Raw genomic sequence first — 17,826 nt, 5'->3', positions numbered from 1 at the left:
TCACAGAATATCCGATCCAGATCTGCTCCGATATCTTTCAAATCACACATGAAGATTCGTGCAGTACTATGATTGGTAGAATTGCATGGCCATGTGAATGGGTGACGTACGTCTTTGGCTGCCTGCCCGACCATGTGAGGCAGGTAAGAAGGCAGGCAAGTTGGAAATTTACAGTTATAATCGATACGATAGATTCCGGTTTTCCTCGAGGCGGTAGGTCGTTATAGTACTTTGGCAACTGAGTAGCTTAATGGTGATGCGACGGTTGGAGAACCGCCGATGTGGTCGGCCTGTCGGTAGCCGCGGCCTTTAAGTCGGGTGGACCCCACGTGGATGTCGCGAAGACGACCTCCGTCAACGACGACTCCGCGTACAGAACAGGCCGGGTGGGACAGGGTCAAACAGGATCTTTCTCATGGATGTGGTCAACATAATAAGGACGACCACATTTCCCAGATGGTGAGGCTCTTCACAAACTTCCAAATCCTCACTGCGCCGAAGCCCATTACCTACTGGTGCATAACGTAATTGGTGTTGCGTCCACATTGCGTACATGAACCTAGTTTTGTACTCACCATGGAATATATGAGCCCGGAAACAGCAGCAGCCAATTCTCAAAGTAACTCTCTCGCCATGAAGACATTACAAGTCTGAGATCTACTTCGGATTCTGCTGCTGCATGGCAGTGCGTCCCCCCTAGCCAAAACGACAAAAGGATCAAAGGATGAACAATAGCTCAGGCCAAAAGTTTATAGTTCATCCAATGGCCCCACCCTCCTCTGGGGAATTCCGGCCAATTACTCCAGCCGCATTCAATCCTCGGCCACCCCACGCACTCGTACTGCAGATAACAGCCATCAAAATGGACCTTCCTTCCCCACACCAACCTCGCTGGGAAACGTCGAGGAGAATGCACCGCACCTCGTTGAGATTGGATTGGTCTCGCCACAGTGATGACGCCGTACGCCGTCAGTCCATGGCGTGTGGGATGTTGGGCAGTCAGTGCTTGGCTCACATGGGTCGGTCGCCCCGGCGTGCAGAATTCCTCGTATTGGTTCTGTAATATCCGAGGGCGCGGGCACAGGATGGATTCTAGTCGACATTGTTGTCATTCCTTCATGTGATTTTGGGACCCGTCACTTGTCCTTCTGACCGTGTTGCTTATTAGTAGATTTCTCTCTCTCTCTCTCTCTCTCTAAGCAGCAATGCTCTTATTGATAGTGATGCTTTGAATGAACTACAGTAGAAATGGGGTAAAGAAGGGGTATCTGTTGTAGCAAATACAATGAACATTATTTCAAATTAATTCCTCTTCACAGTGCAGCCGAGCTGTAGTTTATTTAGACTATACCATACAGCTGCATCAAAACAATTTCAATTAGAAACAAAAAGATGATAGATAATTGATTATAAATGTCACATTATCCCATTTGGACCAGAAGCACTGATGACAAAACAGAATACAATCTTAAGTGGAAGCAGCACATATCATCATTTAAGAGGATAGCAGTATAGAGCAGGTCACCACATGACGGATGAATCTGAATGTTTTGGACAAGTCCCTAGTATCATCATTCGCGGTAGCAGCTGAACCAAAATGAATCTTCACCTAAATGCCAATTCAGCAAGCTTATTGAGCCCCTTGTTCTTTCTGTTAAAGAACCCATTAGTCCTCATTCCACCAGTGCACAATCATTCTATGCTGTGAAGTTGCTATAAAGAAGGTTTAAACTGCATAAACCTGACTTCTAATTCACCAAAACATGAAGTAGAGTCTCCAGCATATATGTAATTGATAAATTTGATTAACATAGTGTGTCGCCAATGCAATGTCTCCAAACCTAGTGGCAAAATTGTCTTCTCAGCAAGAGACCTATCTGGCAGACCATATTTCTCAACTGACATTGGACTTCTCCAAGCAATGCCTTCATGCAGTCCCATCCATAGGGCAAACAGGAAAAATTGTGAAGAATGCTCGCAGATATCCAGTATTCAACTTGATGTTTAGTGTATTTTATAAAGAAAGCTCCTCATGCTTTGCTTTTCCAAGCTTCGTTATGATAGAAGACCATTATTTGCAATTTGTGCAAGAGCTGGACCTTCTTATTTGTTCTCATAAGCACATTACCTCTGAGCAGCTTAAAATGACAATACCTTTGAAACTACTGGATATATAGAAGATTCTGACATATTATACAGCACAGAAATATGCCACTAAGGCTTCCATCTTCATTTCCACATCTTCGGCAAACATTATCATCAATCACTTACCTGCAACAAAGGAAGAAACTTGTTAACAAGACATTGAATTAAGAAAAGGAGAATTTCACAGGATAATATATGATAAGATATAATCATTTAGTATTACAAGAAAGGATAAAATTTGTAAGTTTTCATATCAGCGCTAATTGTTGCATTATAAGACAAGATCTTGAACAGATGATAGCGATTCTGTGGGTCTGCAAGTTGAACTTATGATTTAAATGCTCGACCGTTACATATTACAATTATAGATTGCTGGGGAGTGAACTTGAGGGAGAAACAGAAAAAAAGAAGTGAAAAAAATTCCACTGTTCTCTATCACCAAGTAAACGTGTTATCAGCAGCTTTAGCAAATGACAATGGAAGAAATGCTAAAATTGTTCCCATTGTTCAAGTTGTTGAGATAGTCAAGACTGAAAAGCTTTTCATCTTGAGGTCCATGGATTACTCTGTATTATTAACTGCTTTTGTAGTATTATTGAGGTTTTCGTGGGTGCCATATGTCATCAATTAGTTCCACGAATAAACAAAATCGCATTTGTCCACCTTACTGAAAAAGAAAATATTTGTAAGAAAGGACTTACCAAAATATTGTAACAAAGCAAAATAGCAACAAAGGAAAACTAGAATATATTTTACAAGCTATATAAAGTTTAATGAGTATGAGCTAAACACATAATAGAATTTTAGTGATTTGGTAAATCACTTTCTGCTACTAACTAGACAGTGATACAACTGAGGAGTCCTCTCCATGAAAAAGAAAATATACAACACAAGTGATATTTTTCACTCAAATGAAATGTCATTATTACTGAAATGCAACAATAAACTAACTAGACAAATTTATAATATTTGTACCAGCATAGATCTTTGCTGATACTCCATACAATATTAAACCAGTTATCCCCTAAACAGAGGTTGCAAGTGGTACCATGAAATATGCTGTCATTGGTCCATTAACTAAATTAATGCCATCAAACCATATCAAGGAGTCGAAGGCAGCAGCCAAGTGAAATTGCAAGTAACATGTCCCCACATGCAAAGCACAAGATCATAAAATCTGTCATTTAACGTAGTCTAAGTTTGTTCCACGACATGGTTTATGAAACCCACATGCAATGCACAAGTATCATAAGATCTGTCATTTAAAGCAGATTAATTTTGTTCCATGACATGGTTTATGGAATGATTAGTTGATTACTAATAAGCTAACAGGTTCACTAACAATACTATTAATCCCAAAATAACTAGTAGAAGATAATTCGGTAAAAAAATGAATGAAACTCAGAACAACTAACAGAAGCTTACACTGAAAGAAGCTTATGGTGAAAACGAGGAAGGACTAGAAGGCATGGCAAGTAAAGCAGCCACTAAGAGAACTGATCTGCCCATTCTTGCGAAAGTATGAACCCTTTTTGGTAGTCTTTGCTATGTGCATCGCTTGGTTGGCAGTCACTGCACTTCTCATCTCCTGTGCTTTCTTCTGAGCTGATCTAAGTTTGTTTAGAATTTTCTCCATCGAGGAAGATCTTTTCTTTTCTAGTTTCATCTGGAATAAGTTTTTATTATTTATAAATAAGTAATTATTCCCAGAGAACAGTTCATGTCCAAAAGAAAATTAGTTAAAGGCCACAATTGTCAGCCTAACAAGGGAAATTATGCAAGTTGTGGAGCACCTCTAGTTTCCTGATCTCTGCCTCAGCTTTTGCCTTCTGCAAGTTTTCCCATGCTGTGATCTTGGCTTCTTCTCTCTTGTACCTTCCAAATATGTCACAGGGTAAGAAATTTTGGATATATCAGAACAAAAATATTGCTCTTATCCATATCATGCAAGAAAATTCAAATAAACATACATCAAATCTTTATATTTCCTTAGCAAAAAATTATCATGTAAATACTACAAGAATTAATTACACATTTTTAACAGAAGACATTGCTTAAACATTAATGATTGGAGAGATTGGCTATTCTTTATATACAAAATTTCCTAAATGAACATTGCTCAAGAAAGGCCTTTGAAAGAGAATACTGTTGCAACATAGTCACTTTTAAGCAGATGGATCAGCTTAGATTGTAATTCCCAACCGAGGCATAGAGAACAATCTCCTGTAGGCACGACAACATCCAGGTATCAGTTAGATAAGTAACAGTTCTAACCTTTTGCCATTCAGTACATGTACTTTTTCTTATAGTGTCAGTATAATATCATTTAATGCTAGGGAATGGTAGTAATATAATTTTCCCTCGAAATCTTTTGAATGCATAATATTAATTGATCCACAAAGAGTAACATAGGAAACAGATGATGTTACTTTGATATGGATTTTGTCGTCTCTGCAATTTCCCAAGCAGATGTATTTGCCTCCACAGTCTTCTTCTTCCATTCTATGATGCTCGCTGAACACCTACCAGAGCCCCGTGCTATGTGTTTCTTGGACCATCTGGTTACAGTAACCCGATCATCTACCTGCACATCCCTAACCTCAAGCTTTGAAAAGTGGCTCTCTAGCTCTTCAATGCAAGGGACCAAATCTGGAGAGGGGGAAGATGGCCCCTGCTTAGGAGAAGATGGTGTACTTCCCTCTGGACTCATTTGTGTTGCCATATCCTTCCTCAAAACTGAGGCCGAGACTGTGGAAGCTGTCTCTCTGGTACCTTCAAATTTCTCATCTGTAAATTAATCAAGATGCTCTGGTAAGTAACTCAAAGATATGATGAGGTTCATGCTCATTATACCAACAAATACAGCATGATATACAGCCAGAGACCTGCCAACGACATTAAAGTCATCTGAGTGGGTGCAGCAAATGAAACAAATGTAGGTGTTTTTTCATGTAAATATACTCTAGAGCAAAAGTATGCTATCATTTACAAGTCATGATACCAACATAATTTGGTAAAGAAAATGGCAATAACTGGAACAGGATGTGGAGTTGCAACTTGCAACATGGCCCAACTGATAGAAAGTCTACTAGCTATGAATAAAACTATCACCCAGCACCATTACATGATAATGGATACCATTTGATATTTTTTATAATAATCAGCTATTAGTTACAACATCCAATATTCTCAACAAATCAAACGGCACAATCAAAACAAAGTTTAAATACAACTTGTTGTAAGGTACAATGGTTTTTTGCAATAGGAGAAATAGGCTTCAGTGAAAGTGTAGATAATGTTTTCGACAATAGTGCTGATTGAGTATGAATATCTAAATCATGTGAAATTATAATAAAAAAATTGTATGTAACCATATACTTTTATGTGCAAATGGTATGCAGTTAAATCCTGAATACAAAGTGTGTGATAAGTGCACGTCGCAGAAAACTGTATGTAACCATATACTTATTTATGCAAATGGTATGCAGTTAAATCCAGAAAACAATGTGTGTGATAAGTGCACATCTCAAAAAACTGTATGTAACCATATACTTATATATGCAAATGGTATGCAGTTAAATCTTGAAAACAAAGTGTGTGATAAGTGCACATCTCGAAAACATGCTCCGTACTCAAGTAGAAAATCTCTGACATGAAAGGTGGGGGTAAAATTAATTACCATACCAGAACAAATCCAAAGAGAAACTAGCCTAATCTGCACAAAATTGACTATCAATGCATAGCTTGTTTATAATAATATTTGTTTAATATACTACAACATGTTTTTAAATGGCTCTACTTATTATCCTTGATGAAAAAGAAATAACAGTGAAGGTGTTACGAGAAACAATTATATCATCCATTGTTTCCAGTTGTAGTCATACTTTCCTAGTGCATAGGTTGCACGCAAGACTGATTGTTGCTTATCAACTATCTGAATTTTTTTAACATGGAGAAAACAGAAATTGATTAAAAATTGCAAATAAGAAGGTGAATAAAGTCAGAACATTGTCCAATACCCCGAGAGCTGGGCACTGAGGAAGAAGACTCGATCAACGTATCTGACCACCCATGGATGCCAGCAGATTGGACTATATAAGCCCCACCGTCAGCTGAATGAGCTTCTGCGCCATCACCAACTCTTCGAGTGCATCTACCACCACTACCACCACCTTCTCCTCTACCATCATTGCCGCAGAAGCTGTGTTCTGTCAACAAAACTCCTGCCATGAAAGGTGAGTTCCCAGCGAAATTCCCAACCCTGCTGCTATCAAAGCAAGGAACCAGTGGCGATGCCGATGAATAGGCACCAACTACTCCAGCAGGAGCTCCGAGCGGACCGCTCTTTGACTTGGGCCGCCTGTGATGTGACGGGGGCACTGACGACCTCCCAACCCCTTCTCCTGAGACCGGACTGAAGATCCATCTCTCCGCGTCCTCCCATTTCGAGGGCAAGGTCCTTCCATTGGTGAAGGGTAACAACACACCGCTACCCCCATACCTGCGGTTGCTACGCGTTGGCAGAGGCACCCGCTCCGAGCTCCAGCCCTTATGGAATGCAGCTGCCCCTGCACCGTGCCCGTAGTTTGGAGTCCCGGGGCTCGGGAACGTGCCAGATCTGCTGCGAGACGAGGCAGCAGAGCTCTTCTTCATCCCTGTTAAACCCGCAGCAAGGAAACGTGGTGACAGGACAGACACATCGGCGCTCTGGCCGTGGAAATCGAGCAACAATTGCTGCGGCCTCTGTGGCTTCCTACCAGGCAAATCAACAGCCTCAGATCTGCACCGCCTGTTCTGGCATTCTACAAGAACAAAAATTAAAATTTACGACTCCACAATGCGGATGCAGATAAATGGGGTGCCATTTACCTCTGAGAGCGTGGGAGAAGGAATGCTTTGACGGGTCCAAATATTCTTCTTCCTCCTCCCCCTCCTCCTCCTCTTTCCCTTCGTCTTCTTCTCCACTCTGTTCTAGGTCCTCAGATGGCACTGTCAGACCTGAAAAGGATTCAGGGATTGGACAATTCACCAGCTCAGCTGCTGGGAGCGGTAACAGTATAATGGAGAAGTGGGGTACGGACCTCTGGGGGAATTAGGTGGGGGAAGGCTGTGACATGGAGAGGGGGCGAGCATATCAGGAGAAGGGAGAGGAGGGAAGGGCCTTCCCTTTGGATCTGGGTCCGTCGGAGGGCCACCACCGGCACGCTCGCATCCCGCCAAGGGCTGTTCCAATCACAACAGTCTCAAAAAAACGCAGAGGAAGCGAACCACGTCGCTACAAGGAGCTACAGAAGCAATAGAGCTCGATACGATATACAAAAAAGGCGGCCAAAAAAGTTGTCATTTTTGGACCAAAATTCCTTTTTTTCCCTTTTTACCCGTTTCTTGTTCTTATTCTCCTCGGATTCCATTTCTTTTGTATTATTTTACTCGACTCAGATCTGATGACTTCCCTGTCAAACTGTTGCTTCTCACCTTCCAACCAATAGCAAACCCAAAGAGAAATCAATTGAATAGCTGTCAACATTCATTATCAACAAAATTATTATGCCAATAAATGAAGTATCTTTTCTTCGCAGTCTTCGATCTCTCCGCCTCTTCCTCCTCCTCGCCCTCTACTAATCTGTGCGGCTTCTCATTAGTATGATCATCACTACACTCAAATTAGTTCGGGAAAGGAAGAAGTTGTCAGATATCTTTTCTTTCTCTTTTAAGAACTCCCTTCTTTTCGATTCTACGGAGTGCGAAAGAAGATGCCGTTAACTCCACAAGTTTCCTCGTTCGAGATAACAGGAATAAATAGGGCACAGAGAAAGAGAGAGAAGAGATGAGAGACAACCAAAGCGGAGAAGAAGGCGTCGGGGTCGGATCCGAAGGAGCAGCGGTCGGCGACACTCCCGGCGGCTGGGGAGAAGAGACTGCCGCCTCCGCCGACGACGACGAACCCCTCTCTGTTCCCGTTGGAAGAGTGACGGTCGGAGTAGTAGTGGATCAAGGAGTCGGGGCTGCTGCCATCTCCGCCTCGTCTCCGCCTATGCCGCCCACCGGACCTCGACTTCCGCCGCTCCCCCACCTCCTGCCCTTCGAACCTCAACTCTATTACGGGCATCGTCGCCTCCTTCGCACTACCCCTCCGAATGCACCCTCGAGGCAGCGGGGCCAAGTTAAAGAGCGCGAGTGATTGCAATGGCGGAGTTGAAACTCCAGAGAACCAACGGAGCTGAGTTTTGATTAATATTATTTTTTATATTGAAGTGACCGAAATGACACTAAAGATTACCTCAATTGCGACGAAAAGTGGCGGTCATTTGAAAGGGCATTTTCGTCCTTACAAATCTTCTCGGTGCGGTGGCGGACGCTATTGTCGCCGGATCCACTACCTCGAGCCAAACAGCAGCGATTTGTACAATCCCACATCTGAAGCTTCTCAAGTCAAGGTAACAAAATCTCGAACACGGGACACGTGTAAAGATAATACTGGTTCTACACGTGGGAAGAAATCGGCCCTATGGTGCTCCGCGGAGTAGCGGAAGCTTTAAGTAAACCAAAATCATCGGGCCGACCGCAAAACCGGTCGAACCCATCACGTTTGAGCCGTCGGGTCTCACGGTTTCCTGGCCTCCTCCTGTGCCCCCGTGACGGATCCCTGCGATGAGTTAATGAAGACGCGGTGGCATTAAAAGAGCTCTCCGCCGTGCAGCAGAGCCCAACGGTGCATGGTTGGTTGCCACCGGAGCCATGAAGGCCGTGTGTCTGTGGAGAGCAGCGTCGAGCGCATGAACTCCGTACGTGTGTGATTCCTTCGATACAAAGGGGACGAATATGTTCTCACATCGTCTGCGGTCGCATGGATAGTTATTTTTAGCTTTGTTTTCATCGATGTCTTCTGTTGTTTTTGAGCTTTGTCTTCATCGTAATGATTCACTATTTTTATCTCCAAAATATCTTGATAGAATAAATAAAAAAAACTCTTGCCTATATTTAAATAGTTTTATAATATTTTTATCAGCCATATAAAAATATTGTGAGCCTAAAGAAAATCCTATATTAAGAAACGACGACTCAAGAAATAATACAAACCAACTTATCATTTTTTGTAGGGTTATAAATAAATATTTTTATTAATTAAAAATAAATAAATAAAAATCTATGTAACTCAAAATGTTATTGAATATAATTATAGTGCTTTTCACGCCATTGCATAGACACGATAAGTCTACATAAAAATATTATAAATGAATAGATTCAATTAGAAGGATGAGACTTTTTCTTTTTTGGGAATAAAAGAAAAACAAAAAGAAAGGTACCATTCGACCATTGGTGTGTAAAATAAATAAGATATCAACGTTCCAAATTAGATTGTGCTGTAGTTGGTTTTTGCTTGAGCATTGATTTGGATCAGTTATTCATTGGATATTGAAATGGGATGCACCACAAACATTGTTATTCCAATTGGTAAGACTAATTAGTATTTGGATCATATTAGAATCATGTTTCTTATACTTAAAATTTTATACTAGGATACTTATAAATCTAAAAATAAAATAAATAATCTCATTTGTCCAAACACATTGAAAATACACTTACAGTGATAATTTCAATAAAATAAAATAAGATATCAATATGTGTTGGATCGATCCTGATGAACAAAAAGATAATTTCAATATATTTTTTTCGATTTTAATGATTTTATTAGTAAAATGATAATTTCAACATCTCAAATATTAAAAATCAAAAAAATGTTAAAATTATTTTTTTATCTACTATTTTTCACCGATTCAATATATTATATTTTTCATCAATACAATTCAATTGATTTCAATTATTTATTTTCCTTTTAAGAGATTTCAATATAAATATTTTTAAATATATAATTTATAATATTAACACAAAAGTAAAATATATGGTTATGATTTATTTTAGCTATGGTTTTGGTCATAGACCACTTAATTCCTTATAATTTACTCGTATCTAAAATAATTTATATATTTTTAAATAAACCTTCCCCCTAAGTTAATAGATATTAGAGTAAACCACTTGAGTTTTTATAGTTTTGTTTGTGTCTAAAATAACCCTTATATTTTAAAAAACGTAGTATATAAGCCCCTTCCGTCAAGTTTGAGTTGTTAGACGGTAGACTCATAATCAATTATTAATATAGTAACACGTATAATTTAAGTTTTAATAAAGGTCTATATTATCGAAGAAAAGGAAGCGGTAGAAATCATAGCATTGGATAAAAGCAGAGAGGCAAAGGTAGGAGAGAGCAGAGGTGAGGAAAATTTGGACCACCATATCGTACGAGCAATAAAGGCGCGGGGGAGGATGAAGAAGGAGGCAATGGGGACGAAGACACCCCTGAGAAGAAAGAGGGACTAAGAGACCATTACATGCTTAGCGTTGAACTGGTCGACACGTATCCACCCGAGATAGAACTAGAAGCTTTTGAGCTTGTTGTCAATCCGGGAGAGGCTGCATACATGCGACGCCTTGCTAGGCAATAACGACTTAATATTGTTACTGGTGGTTACTTTCATGACGACGCATCCTCCCACTATTGATGATGGTTTTATTTTTTTTAAAATTAAATTATATGTGTTATTATATTAATAATTTATTGTGAGTCAACATAACACATAAGCAGACTCTAATGTTTATCAACTCAGACATAACGAGAGGAGCTTATATGATACGTTTATAAAAATATAAGAGTTATTTTAGATACAAACAAAACCATAAGGACTTAAGTGATCCATGATCAAAACCACATTTTGTTATGAGTCAACCTATCACATCTGCTAACTCAGATTTAATAAAAAAAACTTATATTATTTTTTAAAATAAAAAATTATTTTAGATATAAGTAAATATAAGAATTTAAGTGATTCATAACAAAACTAAAATAGCTCTTTTAACCCTAATATATAATTAGTCCTACGTTCGTTCCATCACTAAAGCTATAATAGTGCAAAATGAGCCTAGTTTTGTAGTGTTCTTCTCGTTTTGTACAACGGTCACTCATGAACTTGACCAAAGGAGTCTCCTTCACCTTCAGATCTGAATCCAAGGGCCATGATTGATCCCCACCAAGCTCAGTCCTCGTTTGCCTGTCATCATCTTCCGAAGTGGTGTCGCCCTACTGTCACGCCACGTATCGCCACGCCGCCCCGAGCATTTTGTAGCGTCTCTGAGGTTTGTAATACTTTAGCCACCATAACTCCTTAACCCCGTGAATACCCGCCTTTTCAAGGGCGGGGGCCCCCTGGCCAGACGGGTAGTATAAGCACTGCGCTTCTGGGGTCACTTCCCGTTGCTCTGTTTAATCGATCGATCGCCCATCGACGCCTCATTGAGGCGACACCTGGCCATCACCACCACGCCCGCGCGCAGAAGGGAAAAGGAAGAAATAATTAAGAGCAGCGGTCGCAGACCAGCGAGTCCAACTACTGATTGCCGGATGACACGGCTCAATCGCCCCGCTCTCCCTCCACGAAATAATTGAACGGCAGCAGTATTCTTCTTCTTCTAGATTTAGGGATTGAGCTGTTCTACTGCCTTTGACGAGAATGATTACATGGGGTGGTTGGTGCACGAGTTGGTAATTGGAACGACGTCTGTGTCCAGCCCACGTCGTTGACCTAACTCCGGCATCGCCTGCTTGGGCAACAACAACATGATGGGAAGAGGAAGAGGAGGGAAAGGAGGAGGAGGGTCGGGAACGGACGGAAATGGTGGCGGGCTGGCGCGGCAGCCGTCGATATACTCCCTGACCTTCGACGAGCTCCAGAGCACGCTGGTGACCGGGAACGACTTCGGATCCATGAACATGGACGAGCTCCTCAAAAACATCTGGTCCACGGAGGAGAGCCAAGCCATGGCGGCCGCCGCCCCCGCCCCTGTCCTCGATGGCGCCTTCGCCGGCCTCCAGCGGCAGGGCTCCCTCACGCTGCCCCGGACCCTCAGCCAGAAGACGGTCGACCAGGTCTGGAGGGACCTTATGTGCCCGGCCCCGCAGGGCATGCCTCCGGCTGCCGGCGTCTCGCACCAGCACCGCCAGCCGACGCTCGGGGAGATGACCCTCGAGGAGTTCTTGGTCCGAGCTGGGGCGGTCAGAGATGAATTGGCTCCTCCACAGACATGCGCCAGCAACAGCGGTAATAACAGCAGCAGCAAGAATAACAACAACGCTATCAGCAATGTGCTTTTCCATGATCTACGAGTTGCAAACAATGTCCCGCAGCTTGCTCTTGGGTTTCCTCAGGCCGGCCGAAGTGATAGAGATGTGGTCGCTAGCAATCCATTCACCGACACTTCGGCGACTAATTTAGCAGTGATGGTGGCCACAGGGCCGAGTCCGTACGTCGCGCCGATGGCCCCGGGGGATGGTTTTGTTGGTATGGGGAACCCTAGAGCGGGAGGCCTTGTGGGAATTGGGGATGTAGGGATAAATAATAGGTTGATGCCTGGGGCTGTTGGTTTGGGCGCAGCTGGAGGTGCGGGTGCAGTTGGAACTTCGGTAAGCCATCTGCCTTCAGATGCACCAAGGAAGCACGGTGCGGATCTGTCCTCGGTATCGCCAGTTCCATATGTTGTTAACGGAGGACTGAGGGGAAAGAAGTCGAGTGCTGTGGACAACTTCTTGGAGAGGAGGCAGAGGAGGATGATCAAGAACAGGGAGTCAGCTGCTAGATCACGCGACAGGAAGCAGGTGATCTCTTTACTCTTCTTTCTTAGCTTGCCAGTTGTCTCATTCTTTTTGTACAGCACGGAAGTATAGTCCTCTACAACAGTAAGGTTAATATTTTGTGACACGAAAGATCCAGGTTCGAGTCACAGAAATAACATATTTAAATATTTAAAGGTAAAGCTGTATACATTGACTCTTATCAGACTTAGCATTAGTGGGAGACTCGTGCACTGGGTGCGTCCTTTACGGAAGTAGAGCTCTGCTGCACTATATTATTAGTTCAATGGTGACCTCCAAGGCTGACTCTCGTAGAGTTTTAATTCACATATGGGATGTATGCTTATATACAGTTGTTCATTAATTATGCAGTTCAGGAATCAATTTATGATGATCAAATTCCTGAACAAATATTGTTTCAGAAACACTTATTAGGTCTTCCATCATTATTGGATTGATAACATGAAATAGCTGATCAGGTTTAGGACTCAATTAGTAGATCACTAATTTCAAATCAAGGAGTCAATTGACGAAAAGACTAAATTTAGTTCATGACAAGAGCCCTTTTGCGCTCGATTTGACTGTTTCAAGCTAAATAAAATTGCACCCTTTCAGTTTGTTAATCTTGTGCTCACAATTCTTTGTAGAACCACATCTTTAGAAATGTTGCAAATGATTGCTCCTAGATTTGTGTTCTCTTGTATTATCAAAATTTACCCAGGGCTAACAGAAGCACAAAAGGATAGAAGATCAAGTGTGCAGTTAAGGTTAGAAGAGATGCATAGAGAGAGAATAGTTTTTCACAATGATTTCCTGTGAGATGTGACAGGACAATGTGGTTTAAAAGGCTGCATTATCCAGGTTAGGCTATCATATATCCAAATGATAAGGAGTGAGTAACAAATGAGAGACAACAAGAAAGAAAGAAAGAGTAAAAGATAGGGGAAACGAGTAATGGTGAGCACTGGCCATCGAAAACCCATGTTCTTATAAGGCCATGGTGTGCAGGTAGTGAAGATACCACATAGAAGGCATGCAATCAGCAGTCACATATAAGGTCCATTGCTAAATGTTCAAAGATATATATTATTAAGAAAATGTACAAAATCAATCATGTTTAAGTAATAAATCGAGGATAAAAATTGGTGCTGATGCACTAGATTTCAGAAAAATGACTAAAACGTTCTTTAGGTTGAGCAAAACATATGTGACATGCATGTTATATAACCAGTAGCTGCACTCTCTCCTTTGTTTTTATCATCAAACTGATAACTCAAGGATTCTGAGGTGGTTCCTGTTCAGGTTAGTGCAGCTTGATGAGAATTCTTCAACTAAGGCACCATTAAAGTCAGCTAACCTATGATTAAAAAAATCTTTTACTTGGACTATTCTGACCAGAATGGACATTCCATAAAACATCATATCTTCTAGACATCCAAAAGATTTCATCTTGACTATGATATATTTATGTGATATATTAATTAGTTATACTTTATTTCATTGAGTTATTTAACCTATGAAACCTGAGAATAAGCAAATTAAAATGAATTCGACTCTTAATAATCCAATACAACTTAATTAACCCCAAAAACCCTAAAAAAATTGCACATCAGCAAATTAGATGTTGATGTTATTGAACACTGTACTCAACCAATATAGACTTTGTTTGGTCCTAATTAAAATCAATTTGGCCTTTTTCAAGTCATGAGTTGCACCATTATGGTTTCTTTTGATGAGCTAAATAGCTCACTCTTGATGCCTTGTCTTTGCTACCAGTTGTGTTATATGTTGAAAATGGATACACATAAATTTTGATTGTAATTTGGTGATTCTTGGTTGTGGCTTGGTTGTTTATCTTGACATAAAGGCTCTGCTTATTATTTTTTTATGAATCAGGCTTATACCATGAAGTTGGAAGCTGAAGTAGCAAAACTCCAGGAGCTAAACCAAGAATTGAATAAAAAACAGGCAGGTGTCGTTATGGTTGGTGATATTTGTATGTCTGATTGGTGTTAAGAATGATCGTTTGCTTTCATCAACTTACTGAAATTGGGTTGATGTGTTATCTATGCTGAATGTTCCAACCACTATTTTCGTTCTTATATCTTTCCTGACAATGTTCAAATATTTTCAGGCAGAGTTGATGGAGATGCAGAAAGATCAGGTAACTAACTTGAACCATTACATGTATGTCTCCAATGCTTTTCTTTTTTCCTTTTTGAAGATTTTTCAATATACTAGATCATTCTAGTACTTGTAGATTCATAATTTGATGTTGCTTTGAACTTTCAGATCTCATTTATTGTGTCTTTTGAATATCTGCTGACTATGCTGATTTGTATTTTCTGAGGTGTGAAGTGTATCAATTATTTTATTAAGAAAATTAGTTTCTTCTTGTTTTTGTTTGCAATGCATTATTACAATGACATTATATTTCTTCTCAGAGGTTCCCCTTAACTTCTCCCTAGCAAGAATTTAGGTTCATCGTGCCTTGTGCTGCCACCCTGGCACTATTTGATTTGTTGTGCACTATTTATATGCATTACAGATTTATTGGGTCATTTGGTTTTTGTAATTTGACTGATATGATACAATCTAGTAAACTGCTCATAGCACATTCATGCATACAAATGTAAATGGATGTGTGCATATTGGACATCATACTTGAACATTTTTTCTGTGATTATTGCTATTTTGTATTCATATCATACACATTTTCTCTTGATCAATGCCATTGGTCCCTACTGTTTGATTTTCCAAATGTGCTAGCTATGGAAAATTTACACACCTAACATGTTCTAAATTTGGTCTCACAGATGTCGGAGATGATTAATCAGCAGCAAGGACCAAAAAAACTTTGCTTGAGACGGACACAAACAGTTTCTTGGTAAAGTTATGCATGGACAGATAACATGATGTATCATAGTTCTAGTCTAAAAAGCAGCACATTGTATAGCAAAGAACTGTGTCATCCACTGTAACTTGAGATGAAGTTCCCAGTTCATCTGATTGCAAACCTCTCATTTGTCGAGTTCTTGAATAATTTGACTTTCATCTGTGGTCTACGTTTTTCTTACTCCACATTTATCCTGGACGCATTGCAATATGGTGCGCTGTCAATAACTCACATCAGTTAGCCTGTGGGGAAGCATGTGGTGATAAGATTTACATCTAGTCCAAGTCATGCATTTAGCTTTCCTTGTGTCAGTTCCTTTTGAATTTAAAACATCTGTTTTGTGGTGCCTATTTGAGACTCCCTATGTTGAAATTCTACCGTCAGCTAAATATTTCTCATCCTAGATCCAAAGTAGGGACGAACTCCTGTCTTCTTTGAGTCTCTTTTCTTTCCTCTGCATGGTCTTTTGGTTTCTTTACTCTGGTTTGGTGTATGAGGAATAAAGATACAAGAATCGGTGCATTTGCAACAATTAGCAGGTTCCCTTCTGCTCCTGGTATCGTATCTTTGTAGTTGTGTATGTTTGCATTTTTCTTGTCACGGGACAGTTGTATTATGATGTGTTTCTGCTTAAGCTTGTATTTTGGTGACCTTTGTGGTGTTTGCTTGTTGTCTGAGGATGTTATATATTATCATAATAAATGTTTTTTTTTTTTTTTGGTTCTATGCTGGAAACTCTTGTGTTCAATCTTTGGCAAGGTTTGGAGACATTAACAGTTATCATAATAAATTTGTGCAGCCAGGTTGGCTTCTATAGGGTGTAAGATCCAGTCTTTCAGGCATGATGTGCTACTCTTAATTTCCAAGAGCATGTTGGATTACCATAAGAAGTCCTTGGATTTACTTCTTCCTGAGTCTGATTTTATCAATGGAAAGGTAATGTCTAATTGTCTACCAATCTTTATCACCTACAGTGTATTTCCTCTGCTGTAAACACACTTTTTTTCTCTCTCCTTTCAGATAAGGCTTGGAAATATGCAACTAGATTGATCTTTTTTTTTTTGTTATACATAAGGAAAGATAAAGAGAGAGGGAGGAGGGGGCAGGGAGTTCCTTTTGCAGGAAAAGAAATAACAAGGGCAAAGTAAAAGTTTTAAGTGAGCTGATATACACAGACTGCCTATTAACCTTTACAAGACACTGGTAGATTGCCTATTAACCCCTTTTTTATCCTGTTTCCCTCTTCTTCCAAATAGGGCTGCTCAAAGCATGACAGTAGAACATGTAACTCAATACTTGATATCGAGGAAAGAAATTGTTTGTTGTGATATATCTGTGTAGCATTTGCCCTCTGAAGATGACCCTGACCTCCTCAGTTCTAGTATCTGATAAATAGACCAGGTCTTTGGCTTGTGTGTTATCTCAACAATGTTTGTGTCATCATACTCTAGCATGATTAATGATGAACTAATTTTCCATGAAACAATACAGCTTGCCATGCTGATTGCTGTGTGGAATGGCATGTTTGCCTGTTTTGCTGGATCTCCTCCTCCTTTCTTGCTCGGGTATGTCTGCTTATCAGTCTTTTTAACTGCTGCTAGTTCCCACATGAACATGATGGATCAGAGCATTATACAAGTAAAGTTGAAGGCTTGCATCAAATATTTGTATATTGATCCTTCTGAGCGATTTGCTATTGAATTGGTTGTGATGTGAGGGGAGTCTGAAGTCATCCAACTTATAAATATATCATCTTAACATACTTATAGTTAATATATTTTATTTGATACAAATGCCACCTCAAATTAATAATTTTATGAGGTCCAAGTAGGTTGAATCATTTTGATAAGGTTGACCCGTCTCTCTCTGTCTGGGAGACACAAAGATGAGCAGGTGAACAAAGTAATGTTCACTTCAAGTGGGTAAGCTGCTCAAGTTCTGAATGTTAGTGTTGTGTAGACACATTAAGCCATCCATTGCCTCAGCTTTGGTCAAGTCTATGCATTCCGCGTGATTACATGCTATCAGACAATTCCACTACTTGTATTGGTCTCTTCTTTTGACTTTTTATTTTTTGAACATCATCACCTAAATCGATCGG

General features: G+C 40.3%; 2 protein-coding genes across 4 annotated transcripts; one reads left to right on the top strand and one right to left on the bottom strand.

Moving 5' to 3' along the window:
• Positions 1-1,378: 1,378 nt before the first annotated feature.
• Positions 1,379-8,339, bottom strand: LOC135582333 (uncharacterized). 2 transcript variants are annotated; one of them, XM_065144019.1, is made up of 8 exons: positions 7,985-8,339; positions 7,227-7,368; positions 7,015-7,143; positions 6,165-6,947; positions 4,575-4,932; positions 3,939-4,020; positions 3,571-3,811; positions 1,379-2,271 (listed from the first exon to the last, which is right to left on the bottom strand). In XM_065144019.1, the coding sequence occupies exons 1-7, from the start codon at positions 8,252-8,254 to the stop codon at positions 3,605-3,607; spliced, it is 1,971 nt and encodes a 656-aa protein (XP_065000091.1). In that variant the 5' UTR covers positions 8,255-8,339; the 3' UTR covers positions 1,379-2,271; positions 3,571-3,604. The 2 variants fall into 2 exon arrangements, 1 of the variants encoding a protein (XP_065000091.1); XR_010495192.1 differs by lacking the exon at positions 1,379-2,271 and having other exon boundaries at positions 3,745-3,811; positions 3,939-4,368.
• A 3,143-nt stretch (positions 8,340-11,482) lies between these two features.
• LOC135633969 (bZIP transcription factor 46-like) lies at positions 11,483-16,375 on the top strand. Of its 2 annotated transcripts, none has more exons than XM_065144021.1 (4): positions 11,483-12,853; positions 14,726-14,801; positions 14,968-15,016; positions 15,646-16,375. In XM_065144021.1, exons 1-4 carry the CDS (start codon positions 11,819-11,821, stop codon positions 15,656-15,658), a joined length of 1,173 nt encoding a protein of 390 aa, XP_065000093.1. In that variant the 5' UTR covers positions 11,483-11,818; the 3' UTR covers positions 15,659-16,375. The 2 variants fall into 2 exon arrangements, with proteins under 2 accessions (XP_065000093.1, XP_065000092.1); XM_065144020.1 differs by having other exon boundaries at positions 11,484-12,853; positions 14,968-14,993.
• Positions 16,376-17,826: the final 1,451 nt, after the last annotated feature.

Source organism: Musa acuminata, chromosome BXJ3-3 (genome assembly GCF_036884655.1).
Source record: "Musa acuminata AAA Group cultivar baxijiao chromosome BXJ3-3, Cavendish_Baxijiao_AAA, whole genome shotgun sequence".
Classification (NCBI taxonomy): domain Eukaryota; kingdom Viridiplantae; phylum Streptophyta; class Magnoliopsida; order Zingiberales; family Musaceae; genus Musa; species Musa acuminata.
The sequence above is the reverse complement of the archived record's forward strand: the minus strand, read 5'-3'. Positions and strand labels throughout refer to the sequence as shown.

Coding starts and splice junctions, on each gene's coding strand:
- LOC135582333 (XM_065144019.1), bottom strand. CDS start 8,254: ATGCCCGTAATAGAGTTGAGGTTCGAAGGGCAGGAGGTGGGGGAGCGG. Junction 7,144..7,226: donor CCCACCTAATTCCCCCAGAG/GTCCGTACCCCA, acceptor AATCCTTTTCAG/GTCTGACAGTGCCATCTGAG. Junction 4,021..4,574: donor ACGACAAAATCCATATCAAA/GTAACATCATCT, acceptor CATATTTGGAAG/GTACAAGAGAGAAGAAGCCA.
- LOC135633969 (XM_065144020.1), top strand. CDS start 11,819: ATGATGGGAAGAGGAAGAGGAGGGAAAGGAGGAGGAGGGTCGGGAACG. Junction 12,854..14,725: donor GATCACGCGACAGGAAGCAG/GTGATCTCTTTA, acceptor TTTATGAATCAG/GCTTATACCATGAAGTTGGA. Junction 14,994..15,645: donor TGGAGATGCAGAAAGATCAG/GTAACTAACTTG, acceptor TTGGTCTCACAG/ATGTCGGAGATGATTAATCA.